Raw genomic sequence first — 12,534 nt, 5'->3', positions numbered from 1 at the left:
AATGTTCAGTGACAGAAAGGATGCTGTGAATATTTCAGTTCTTCTTCTTTTCTTTTTTTTTTTTTATTTCAGGATACTATGATGGTAGAAATGTTTTGGCTACATTTTATGTCTTTGCCTCACCCAAGCGAGGATTAGCATCATGGCCTTGCCATATACAACGCTCATCTTGTCCATGAGTTGTGAGTTTACCCCCCTCACCCCCTAATTGCTGGAAAATATTACTACCATGTGAGCACCATAGTGTTGATCAGTTAGTGCCAATTTCATGGCGAGTACATGTGGAGGCTGTTCCTCTGATCTTGTGATACCTCCCTGTGGATAATGGGCTCAAGCTGAATCCAGGAAAATAGAAGAGGTGCTAGGGTTCTTATAATTGAGTAATATTCCCCTGTATACATATACCAAATTTGAACGATGCCCTTATGAATTGACGGACACTTGGGTTGTTTCCACATCCTTGCAATACTGAATTCCGCTGCCATAAACATTCGGGTGCAGATGTCTTTATTATAGAATGTCTTTTGCTCTTTTGGGTAGATGCCTAATAGTGCTATTGGTGGATCTAATGGTATTTCCATTTTTAGCTCTTTGAGGTATCTGCAAATTCTTTTCCACAGAGGTTGCATCCATTTGCAGTCCCACCAGTGGTATAAAAGTTCTGCAAGTCCTGGTCTCTCTGCAGATTTCAGGTTTGTTCTTAGTCATATAACTTCCATTACCTGAAATATTAAATAAAATGTGCTAATGTGTGGCTCATGCAGGTGTGTTGATGTGAATGATGATGATGTTGCTGTTACTGTTGTTGATGTAAAAAGAAGAAGAGCTGTTTTCTCAGCTGCCTCCTTCTCCCAGGTGAAGAGAAGCTTTATCCATAATAGCAAGGAATTGGAAAGAATGCCAACATTAACGAGTAGCTTAAAAACCAAGTGTTTTTTGCAAATGATGCATCAGGACACTACATCATTGACAGCAATGGCTGTGTCGTGCTCACTGCAGCGTGGCCGCGTCCACAGTGTGTGCTGTGAGTAAAATAGGCAAAAAGCACCTGCTACGTGATTCCACTGTTACAAATTCTAGAGAGTGAAAACTGAAGTAACATAAACTATGTTAGCAGGTTCCTGGGTAAAGGGAGGGAGAGGGAAGGAGAAAGAAGGAGGAATTTTAGAAGGAGAAGTGTCAACATTGAGGGAAATCGATTTCCTCCATATCGCAGACAGGGGACGGTGTGTCAGCATCTTTCACTTGTTCACTTCAGCTGTGTTAACGCCACTGCATATCAACTATTCCTCATTAAAGTTAATATGAACAATTAATAGATGATTTGGTAGAGAAGGAGCAATGGACAAATAGATAATAAGGGAGATTTTAGGTTCAGTTATCTGCATTAATCCTGTGTGCCAGGCTTTCTATATGTTTTTCAGGAAAAAAAAAAGCAGAGAGGCAAGAAACTGGCTTTATCTTGTTATTAAAGAATTGGGGTTCTAGAATCCACCCTAGGCATGTCCAGGTTTGGCCGGCAGTGGGTTCAAAGGACGAGATCATGGCCCAGACACCGACATTCCCAGATATGTGTTTCTGCACATATCACACAACTTCCGTATGTGTCTAGGCTTACTTTTACATCTGTAAAATACATGGAAACTTCACACCTACAGCACATGGTTTCTATGTTTCTGGAACTTAAATAAATGAACACGAGCTATCAATCACAGTCCAGTCACCCAGTTTTGTTCTGGTCTTGCCCTCCCTCAGGTGTTCCACCCAAGGCTTGCTATATAGCAGGGGACATGCAAATAGGGCCCTCCCTCTGCTGATGAAAACCAGCCCAGCCCTCACCCTGCAGCTCTGGGTCAGGAGCCCCAGCCCCGGCATTCCCAGGTGTCCCCATTCGGTGATCAGGACTGAACACAGACACTCACCATGGAGTCTGGGCTGTGCTGGGTTTTCCTTGTGGCTCTGTTACAAGGTAATTCATGGAGAACTGGAGATATTGGGTGTGTGAGGGGATGTGAGTGAGAGAAACAGGGGTGTGTGTGGCAGTTTCTGACCAGGCTGTGTCTGTGTTTGCAGGTGTCCAGTGTGAGGTGCAGCTGGTGGAGTCTGGGGGAGGCTTGGTCCAGCCTGGGGGGTCCTGAGACTCTCCTGTGCAGCCTCCGGATTCACCTTCAGTGACTACTACATGAACTGGGTCCGCCAGGCTCCAGGGAAGGGGCTGGAGTGGGTCTCAACCATTAGTAATGGTGGTGGTAGTACATACTACGCAGACGCCGTGAAGGGCCGGTTCACCATCTCCAGAGACAACAGCAAGAACACGCTGTCTCTGCAAATGAACAGTCTGAGAGCCCAGGACACGGCCCTGTACTACTGTACCAGTGACACAGTGAGGAGACATCAGTGTGAGCCCAGACACAAACCTCCTGCGGGGGCAGCGCGGGGCCACCAGGGGGCGCCCAAGACACAGGAGCAGAGTCAGCCCAGGGCAGGTGCAGGTGGAGGGTAAGGGCTGGTTTCCTCTCAGGGTTGTGTCTTCCTCTCCAGAAAACGGTTTCCTCTGGGGATCTTCTCTGAATTCACGGTTCTGTGTTTCCCTCTGCACTCTCTGAGTTAGATATGTTTGTGGTAAGGAGAGAAAATATTGTCACCTGCACAAAAGGCAGAGAGTGTGTTCCAGTCACTTTCTCCTGTCCCCAAATTGACATTAATTATCAACACTTCTGAAGAAATCCAAAAATACATAAAATATTCTGTCTTGGACAACACAATGCAGCACAGCACACAGAGCTGAACGTTCCTTCTAGCCGGCAAGCAGCATAAAGTGCCTATTGGACGTCAGGGGCAGATGGAGTCAGCATCCTAAGCAAGAGAAGGAAGACCTAGCTCCTCGGTCGCATGTCATGAGTTGAAGGTTGTCACTCTCCAAGATCATCAGCTTATCCTGAAGGTCGTGGTTCCACTGTGGCCTTCAAAATACCAGAAGCTTCACAGGTTTTATAAAAATCCTCACTTTGGCGTCCTCCACTGCAGTGGCCAGCAAGTGCTCGGAGCTCTGAATTGATGCTGTTAACTTTCTTGGCATTATATTTCTATAAACATGTTATTAATATATGTTCTAAATTGTAAAATATGGATATATCTTCATATATATAATCAGTAATACTTATGGTTATCAGTACATTGTTGTATGCCATAAAATTAACCAACTTTGTCAACTGTCTCTCTGCCCGTGGCTATTCTAAGAGTTTTGTCATCCATAGACAATCCGTGGCCCTGATGGGCAAATTTCATTTACCTTCCCCACCATGAGCCCACACTGGGACCCAAATGAGGAACGCGGTAAGGAGGCTCTCGATCGGTATCACAGACTCTGCTACGAGGCATACGGACAGCGGCTAAAAGGCCAACTAATCTGTCCAAGGTAAGCGAGACCACAGGGGCCTAACGAGCCCCCAGCGGTGTTCCTGGAATGCCTTTTTGAAGCTTACCGCCTGAATACTCCCATAGACCCAGAGGCAACAGAAAATGACGTACCATTAATATTGCCTTTGCCACTCACTCGGCCCCAGAGAGTAGGAGAAAGCTGCAGAGATTAGAAGGATTTAAAGAAAAATTGCTGTCTGAGTTAATAAAAATTGCTCAGAAGATTTATTTATTTATTTATTTATTTTTATTTTTTTTTGAGACAGAGTCTCACTCTGTTGCCCAGGCTAGAGTGAGTGCCGTGGCGTCAGCCTAGCTCACAGCAACCTCAAACTCCTGTGCTCAAGCGATCCTCCTGTCTCAGCCTCCCGAGTAGCTGGGACTACAGGCATGCGCCACCATGCCCGGCTAATTTTTTCTATATATATTTTTAGCTGTCCATATAATTTCTTTCTATTTTTAGTAGAGGTGGGGTCTTGCTCTTGCTCAGGCTGGTCTCGAACTCCTGAGCTCAAACGATCCGCCCACTTCGGCCTCCCAGAGTGCCAGGGTTACAGGCGTGAGCCACCGCGCCCGGCCTGCTCAGAAGATTTATAACAACAGAAAACATCCTGGGACTGTGCAGTCTAAAAGGATGGTCAAAATTCCTGTATCCGCTATAGTGAAACAAGAAAGATATAAAACTGAAAAAGGCAAGAGGCCCAAAAGACCAGAGGGGGATGCTAGGAGGAGGAAGACCAGCCTAAGCCATGACCAGTGTGCCTACTGCAAAAAGCATGGGCACTGGAAAAACGAATGTCGTCACTGAAAGCAGGAGGTGGCTAAGCCTGTGCCGGTCCTCATGGAGGACACAGACTGACGGGGCCGGGACTCCATTCTGATAAGCCCCCAGGAGCCCAAGGTAACTCTGAATGTGGGGGACAAACCTATAGAGTTTCTGATAAACACCAGTTCCACCAAGGATCAAGCCCCTTATAAAAGGGCTACTGAGGACCTGCTAACAGAATTAGCTCAGTTGGGCTACCGTGTTCTGGCTAAAAAGGCTCAGCTTTATAGCCAGACAGCAACCTACCTAGGATACCAACTAAAGAAAGGCAAACAGACCCTCCCCACCTGTAGAATTAAAGCTGTCCTGAAGATCCCACAGCCCCAAACTAAGAGACAATTATGAGAGTTCCTGGGGGCAGTGGGGTACTGCAGACTCTGGGTCCCCGAGTTTGCTAAGATAATAAACCCCGGTATGCCGGCATAGGGGGAAAGAGAGATGCTCTGGTCTGGACTGAAAACGAGGCTAAAGCCTTCAAGAGCCTCAAACCGGCACTTGTGAGTGCCGCTGCGCTGGCCTTGCCCGGTCTGACCGAGCCTTTCCAGTTATATGTTGCTGAAACCGAGGGATGGCTAAAGGGGTCCTAACTCAAAAACTAGCGCCCTGGAACAGACCGGGTGCACACCTGTCTAAAAGGCTGGAGCCTGTAGCATCTGGCTGGCCAGGCTGCTTGTGGGCCATTGCTGCGACTGCCGTCTTGGCAAATGAAGCCTCCAAGCTCATTTTGGGGCAAGACTCATATATAATTATGCCCCACACTCAGTGGAGGCTCTACTAAAAAGCCCCCCTGAGAGGTGGCTTTCAAACTCCCGCATAACCCAAGATCAGGTGCTGTTGCTACACCCCCCAGAATCCGGTTCCCAAAGACAGCCTCCCTCAGCCCTGCCACCCTGCTTCCGGAAGATGAGCCGTCGGAGCCACTCCATGACTGTCTCAAAACTCTCCAGTCTGTCACCAACCTGAGAGCTGGCCTCACTGACCGCCCGTGGCCGGACCCCAATGAAGAATTATACACAGATGGGAGAGCTACGTCTCAGAAGGAGCCAGGTGTGCAGGGGCGGCTGTCGTGACTGCAGGCCGGGTTACCCGGGCACAGGCTCTCGGACAGGGAACCTCAGCCCAGAAGGCTGAACTCATAGCCCTGACCCAGCCCCCAGGACGGGGCAGAGCCTTTGCAACGGCACAGGTACGTGGGACACTTCACCAAAAGTGCAGACTGACTCCCCGGTGGCGATAGACAGTGCTTTCAGCGACGTGACAGCAAGAAAAGTCACACAAAAACCAGTGGGGACTCTCCTAACTCTCCCTGTTCTGCCAGAACGGCTCCTGGCAAACTCCGCAAACTGCACCAAAGAGAAAGTTAAATTAAGCAAAGCCCTGAAGACTAAAACTGATTCAGGAGGTTGGAAAATCCTCCCGGACAGTAGAGTCTTAGTCCCTAAACACCTAGGACGAGAGCTAATCAAGGAAATGCATCAGAACGCCCGCCTTGGCAGCACCAAGTTGACCAAACTTCTCCAGAGGGACTACTGCACTCCCCGGCCACCTCAGATGGCCCAGCAGGTAACAACGAGATGTCTCACCTGCGCACAAGTCAATTCAGATAAAAGGACTAATTCCCACCCCCCCTTTTGGACCAGGTTAAGGTGACAACCCCGGGGGAACAGTGAAAAGTGGACTTTACAAAAGTGAAACTAGACAAATACAGATATCACTACCTGCTTATATTTATTCTTTCTCTAGATGGGTGAAAACTATTCCTATGAAGTCAGAGACAACACAGGTAGTTTCAAAAAAGTTAGTGACTGAAATTGTTCCCCAATTTGGCCTCCCACTTGCACTGGGGTCCAACCATGGCCCGGCGTTCATTGCCCAAACGACTCAATTATTAAATTGCACTGTGCTTATAGGCCTCAGAGTTCAGGACGGATAAAAAGGATAAATAAAACTTTAAAAAACATTAAACAAATTAAAGCTGGAGCCTGGCGCAGACTGAGTAAGCCTCCTCCCCTTTGCCCTACTAAAAACCAGATACACTCCGTATGTCAAAAGCACAACCCTATGTAAAATCATGTTCAGCCGACTAACCCCACTCCCGAGAAAGCTCTATTTCAGGTACAGCCTGGAGACCTCGTCTGGATAAGAAAACTTCTGCCTGCGAGGTTAGAGGCCGGGTGGACTGGACCCCTGCCAGTGACCCTCACAACACCAACAGCCGTGAGGGTTGCCAGAAAGCGCCACTGGATCCATCACATGGGGATCAAAAGGCGACCCCAGATCAACTCCCTGAGAAATGGATGCCCGGCCCACCGAGGACCCACTAAAGATAAGACTTTCCAGAGTCTCCTCTGGTTCCTCCCAGTTATCTGTTTTAATCCAGCAGACGACACCCCCCCCCCCATCAGCCTATAAACTACACTTAGGTGCTTACAAAGACAATAAATGACACTGTCATAATTAGACAGACCCGGAGAGCCTCAGCAAAGGCTGGGCTAGAGCCTGTCCAAGCTCCCGCCCCTCTGCTGCCTCTGAAGACATGTCTCTGAGTGGCCTCCTCCCCCTCTTCCTGGGCTGGGAGACAAGACTGCCTTTAAACTCAAAATTCCACTCTGTACTTAAAAGATAAATCCTTAGACATAAGCTAAACACCTTATTTACTTAAAACATTTATATGAAGGACAGGGTGATACAGATAGCCAAAAAAATGTAAAAATAGATGGTTTGCAAGATAATTTTTGACACTATGTATTGATGTATATTACAGTACTATAAACATCAAAAAAGAGGGGGATAAGTTTAAAAGCACTTGTCATCTCTAGCATTCCTAATCCCCGTGGACGACAACACTTTTGTCAGCCATAACAAAACCGGTTATTCCCATTCTGCTGACACTGCTCCTTGGCCCCTGGCTCATAAACAGCCTCATTTCTTATGTTAAACAAAGAGTTCAAGCTGTCAAATTTATGGTCCTCCAAACCCACTATCAACGTGTCTCTGATGTTAATACCAAAGAATCAATGATTTGATTCCTCCTCAAAACCAGTGGGGAATGTTACAGTCTGAGTTTCACACCGAAAAGTCACTAATCTGCCATTCTGCTTCTGTAAACCTGCTTGCTCCTGCTTACTGAAGACAGTACACTCAACACAGAAATCCCTAAGTGACTATAACACCCATGTTCTGCGTAAAATGATTCCAGCCCCACGTTTTGCATGAAGCGATTACAACACTCATGTTTTGCATGAACAAAATATGGCCCAGATCCTGTCACACCAAAGATAAGAAAATGATGTAATGCTCACTCAAGGCTTTTTGTACACGTGCTTGCTCAATCTTAGTAATTTTCCACCCACAAACTTACAATATAAAAACTTTCCGTTTCAAAGGCTGCCTGCTGCTCTCTGTGCCGCCTTTGGTGGTGCAGAGAGTAGTCCCTGGCCAGCTAATAGAGACTCCTGATTTGGCTCAATTCGGTCTTTAGGTGGTCATTTCTCAAGTCTCAGACCATAACAAGTCTATCTGAGCAAGAGAACGTAGGGAGCCCAGACACAGGGGGACAAAACCGAGGTCTCCAGAGGAACTTGGACCCTCTGGCAGCTACATGCTCAGCGCCCCTCTCTCATCATCCTCACACTCATTTCTTTCTCATCCTTTGTGGTATTTGCAAAGTTTCTCTTCCCCCCATGGAAATATTCAGCATTTCCTTGGGAATCCCTTGGGCTAATCCAGGATACAGATCCAGGGAGACCCAGGTCTCTCCTGCAGCGCCCTGGGCTTGGGCAGGTGCAGGGGTGACTAGGAAGTGCCTCGGCCCCTGTGTCGGATGCAAGGCCTGGGGCCCAGGAGGAGGGCAGGAAGGGGAGATGAACATTGGGCTGGGCACACGAGGATGGTCAATGCCACCTTCCTTGCTGGTGAGGAGGGAGCCCCGGGGAAGCCTGGCCTCCCTCACAGGGCAGGAGCCACACTCACCCGGCTGCTGCCCACCCAGGAGCTGACCCGGCTCAGCAGCACCACCTGAGCTGGCCGACAGCTCCTGCTCTGAATTATCAGGGCCTCACTCCCCTCAGTTGTGGGTTCCCAGGGGGCTCCCAGCCCCCGCTCACACCCCTACTGGTCTCCACAGTGTCCTGGGCAGCAGTGAACTGAGGACACCCATCGTCCCTGCACCTTCATGGCCTCTGTGGTTGGCACCAGGGAGTCCCTGGGCACAGCCTGTGTTTGGGGCCAAACACAGCCCCCTGCTCTGGGCAGGAGGCACCGGGAAGTCACATTGCAAAGGGCCCTGCTATGGCATGGAGGACCAAGGTCCATGGAACAATCACCCGTGTCCTCCCCAGGCCACCTGCAGCCCCTGCTCACCTCAGCAGAGACACTGGGTCCATGTGCAGCGTCAACTGCAGCCAGGACCAGGAAGCAGACGTGTCTCCTCCACTGTGGTTTTCAAGTGCGGCTCTTCTGTTCCTGGACTTGAGAAGTAAAAAGCAAAAGACAGTCACCCCGTGGATCCCCCCTGCCCAGATGGGACAGGGACATGGCCCACAATAGATGCCCCATGGGGGAAGCAGCAGGTGGTGGCCCATCCCAGGCCCTGGTCCTCAGGGACTCGGACCTTCCCAGCTGTCCCTCCTGAGTCCCCTCTTCCAAGATCAGTTCTTGCTTCTCCACCTGGGGAGATGCCCCATCCAGGTCCCCAGGGCCCTGCCCTCAGGCTCCTGGCTGTGCCCCTGAGAGGGGGCCTGCTGGGCTGCAGGGCCAGGGTGGCCCTCCCCACAGTCCGGGCAGCTCGGTGTTGGCTGCATTGACTGCACATGGCTCTGCCGGGTGTGGCCCTCCAGGGGCAACCCTGGCCCCACCCAGGGGCATCTGCAGGGTCCCTCTAGCTGGGAGAATAGGCAAACCCACAGCGTGGGCAGGTCCATTTCTCCCGTTGTGAGGTGTTTGCTGTTGTCTGTCTGACAAGGGGACATACCCAGGCCCAGGGTCAGTGTGTGGGCTCGGCCCATGTGCCACATGCAGGGAAGAAGGGAAGTACCACTCCGGCTGCTGTGAACGCGGGCCACAGTGTGTGAGTGTGTGTGTGTGAGCGTGTGTGTGAGTGTGTGTGTGAGTGTGTGTGCGTTTGTGCCCTGCAGGATCAGTAGTTGTGTGGCTGGCTCTGAGCCAGGCCCATGAGCTGTGGGTTAAAGTGACATTTAACCAGAAGAACTTCAAGGACATACGAGGCTCCTGCCAAGCCCCGAGGGTTTCTGCACCACTGTGGGTGTGGCCGGGCCACGGCCTGTGGAGCTCCAGGGAAGGGGCTCCCCGAGGCTCTCACAGAATCCTTGCTTGGGGCCTCCTTGCAGAGCTCCCTGGGTTTAGAAAGGCCAGTTCACCCTTTCCAGTCAAAAGCACATGCTGTCAGTGAAGGAGCATGTGACCTGGGGCACAGCCAGGTCACCCTGGGCTGGGGACACTGGGAGGAAGATGCTCTGTGAGTCCAGAGGGAACCTCCACTGCCAGAGGGGCTGGGCTGCAGGGGGCGCTCAGGAGCACCCAGCACAGGCTGCCGCCAGCAGCAGGCTCAGAGGAGGCTGGGAGGGGTTCCTCCTGGGGACTGGCTCTTCCTTTTTTAAAAAACCAAAAATAAGAATTTTATATGACATGTTATTCCTCCTCAGCTGTGTTTAAGTAACACAATATTTTAATGAAAGCCACATTTACAAAGGGTCTCTAGCCCTCCTGCATGTGCTAAGAGTAAGCAGCTGGGGGCAAGGGAACATTTTTATATACAAATGGGCAGAAAATTTCAGGGAACTCACGGATCCAAAGGACAAGACCTTTGGGTATAAAATGGCACAGATGGTCCCAGGGCTCTCCGTGCATTTCCCACGTGGGTTCACAGTGAAGAACGTGTATTTGGCGGCTTGTCCCTAAGGGGGAGGACCTCTGTGCACATGGAATCAAGGGGGTTGCAGGGACACCTGTCCTCAGCGTCACCCTGTTGCGTGGCCCCCGCATCATCTCGGTTCTCTTTCTCACACTGGGGCAGGTCTAGGGCTATAAAACGTCCTGCCTCATGAATATGCAAATGGCCTGAGGTCTGCTGGGGTACATACAGCTATGCCTGCGCCCCGAGAGCGTCACCCCACCACCACGTCCCTGCTCTGGAGAAGCCCCTGGCAGCTCAGCTCCTCACTATGGACTGGACCTGGAGGATCCTCTTCCTGGTGGCCGCAGCGACAGGTGAGGGGCTCCCCAGTCCCAGGGTGAGGAGGGGCCCGTACCCAGCCAGGGGGACTCACCCAGTCCTGTCTCCTCTGCACAGGCGCCCGCTCCCAGGTCCAGCTGGTGCAGTCGGGTGCTGAGGTGAGGCCACCTGGGGCCTCCGTGAAGGTGTCCTGCAAGGCTTCCGGATACACCTTCACCAGCTACTACATGCACTGGGTGCGACAGACCCCTGGACAAGGGCTGGAGTGGATGGGACGTTTTGACCCTGAAGATGGTTCCACAAACTATGCACAGAAGTTCCAGGGCCAAGTCACCATGACCAGGGACACGTCCACCAGCACAGCCTTCATGGAGCTGAGCAGTCTGCGACCCGAGGACACGGCCGTGTATTACTGGGCGAGAGACACAGTGTGACAACCCACATCCTGAGGGGTCGGAAACCCTGAGGGAGACGCAGCTGTGCTGGGGATGAGAAAGTGATGAGGGACATTAGATTGAAATGTTTCCCAATATGCGTTAGTTAGTTGAGGAAAAGGAATATGTGACATGTGTATGCAGTCTAATTACATTGCAAAGATTTCATTCAGTTGTCACCGTATCAACGGAGCTTAGAGAACTATGGAAGATTCAAGCTAATAAAGCCAGTACAAGCATTTCCATTAAGTTATTAACGTCAACATGAGTTTTCACATCAGTTGGGTAAATAAATTGGAGTAAGAATTCTAAATCACAAGGTACATGCCTTTTAACACATAAGAAATGGCCAAAATGTCTCCCAAAATGTCTTTCTTATTTCTTGTAAATGAAATTTATTTTACGGTGGTTTTAAGTTCACAGTACCATCGAGAGAAGGTCCAGAGAGTTCCCGTTCACTCCCGGCCTGCGCCTGCGTGAACTTCCTCGGTGTGGACACACCGTGACAGGTTCATCAATAGGTTGCAATGGACGAACCTACGTTGAAACGTCGTCATTACCCAAAATCCACAGCTTGAGTTTGGTGTCGCCGTTGGTGCCGTCCCTTCTGTGGGTTCTGGCCAATTGATACAGACATGCATCTATTATTCTGGTGCCATAACTTGCCGACTCATTTGTGGAATTCCAAGGGAGGCAAACGATGGTGCCTGGGAAAAGAGGCCACTCTAGGGAGGGTGGAAGCGGACAGTGGGTCAGGAACCGAGCCTGCCCTCGGGAAGGCCCGCAGTGGGTCCCGCGTGCTGTGCTGGCCTTTGCCCTCCTCAGAGGTGAAGGCGCCTCTCATGTCCTCTGCGGAGCAGGGAGAACCCCCGAGGCATCCCCACCCGCCTGTGTTGCTGTGCCCTCAGGGGTGGCCCTCATGACTGCCTGCCCCATCCTAGCGCCCGCTGAGGAGGGCAGGGCACGGACTCTCTCCCCCAACACAGTGGCATCAGGGCATTGGTGGCAGGAGGGTATTCCGATTAGGAATTACGAGACAGTGAGGGACAACAATTCAGTTGGCTGTTCTCAGGTGTCGAGAACATTCAGGTGTAGGTTTGAGACCTTCCTTTGCTTTTGGCTTTAAGTAATTTACGGAAGTTGGGTAGTGGATCACTTTCATCTATTAGAGTGTATTGGAACTTCAATAACTTTTGTGCAAACTTTTATATCACGTCTATGGAAATTTTAGCCTGCTCAATAGAAAATAAGATATAAAGGTATTTTTCTGGGTTTATCATCCAATATCATAGAATAGTCAATGGTACAAACCAGACAGATACGTTTGATTAAGGTTACAGAAGTATCTGCTGTGCATGAGACGTTATAATCACTTTGGTAGAGTCTCTTTAACTTGAAAGTGCCTTATTTAAAAGTAGCAAGGAACGTTATTCGGCTGAGGCTCATGTATTACAAGGAATAGCTGAGAGTTTGGGAAAATCTGTGTCACTCTTGACACCCAATACCTTGGAGCCCCGGTGAGCAGAGTTTCGCCGGCAGAGCAGCAAGGCGTCCCCCAGGTACTGACGGGTGTCGGCCTTGTCACCGTCCACGCACCCTGAACACTTCCGGGTAGGGAGGGGATCGGGCACTTCTTCTCTTCAGAGCATTGTTGCTGATCG

The 12,534-nt window shown here is 50.3% G+C and overlaps 1 gene segment (V, D, J or C); it reads left to right on the top strand.

Annotated features, from left to right (window-relative positions):
• Window positions 1-10,377: 10,377 nt before the first annotated feature.
• Window positions 10,378-10,873, top strand: LOC138397173 (immunoglobulin heavy variable 1-2-like). The segment is given in 2 exon segments: window positions 10,378-10,474; window positions 10,557-10,873. Coding segments are annotated over 2 exon segments (363 nt in total).
• Window positions 10,874-12,534: the final 1,661 nt, after the last annotated feature.

This window comes from Eulemur rufifrons, chromosome 2 (assembly GCF_041146395.1).
Source record: "Eulemur rufifrons isolate Redbay chromosome 2, OSU_ERuf_1, whole genome shotgun sequence".
Classification (NCBI taxonomy): domain Eukaryota; kingdom Metazoa; phylum Chordata; class Mammalia; order Primates; family Lemuridae; genus Eulemur; species Eulemur rufifrons.
This window is presented reverse-complemented; position numbering and strand designations above follow the sequence as displayed.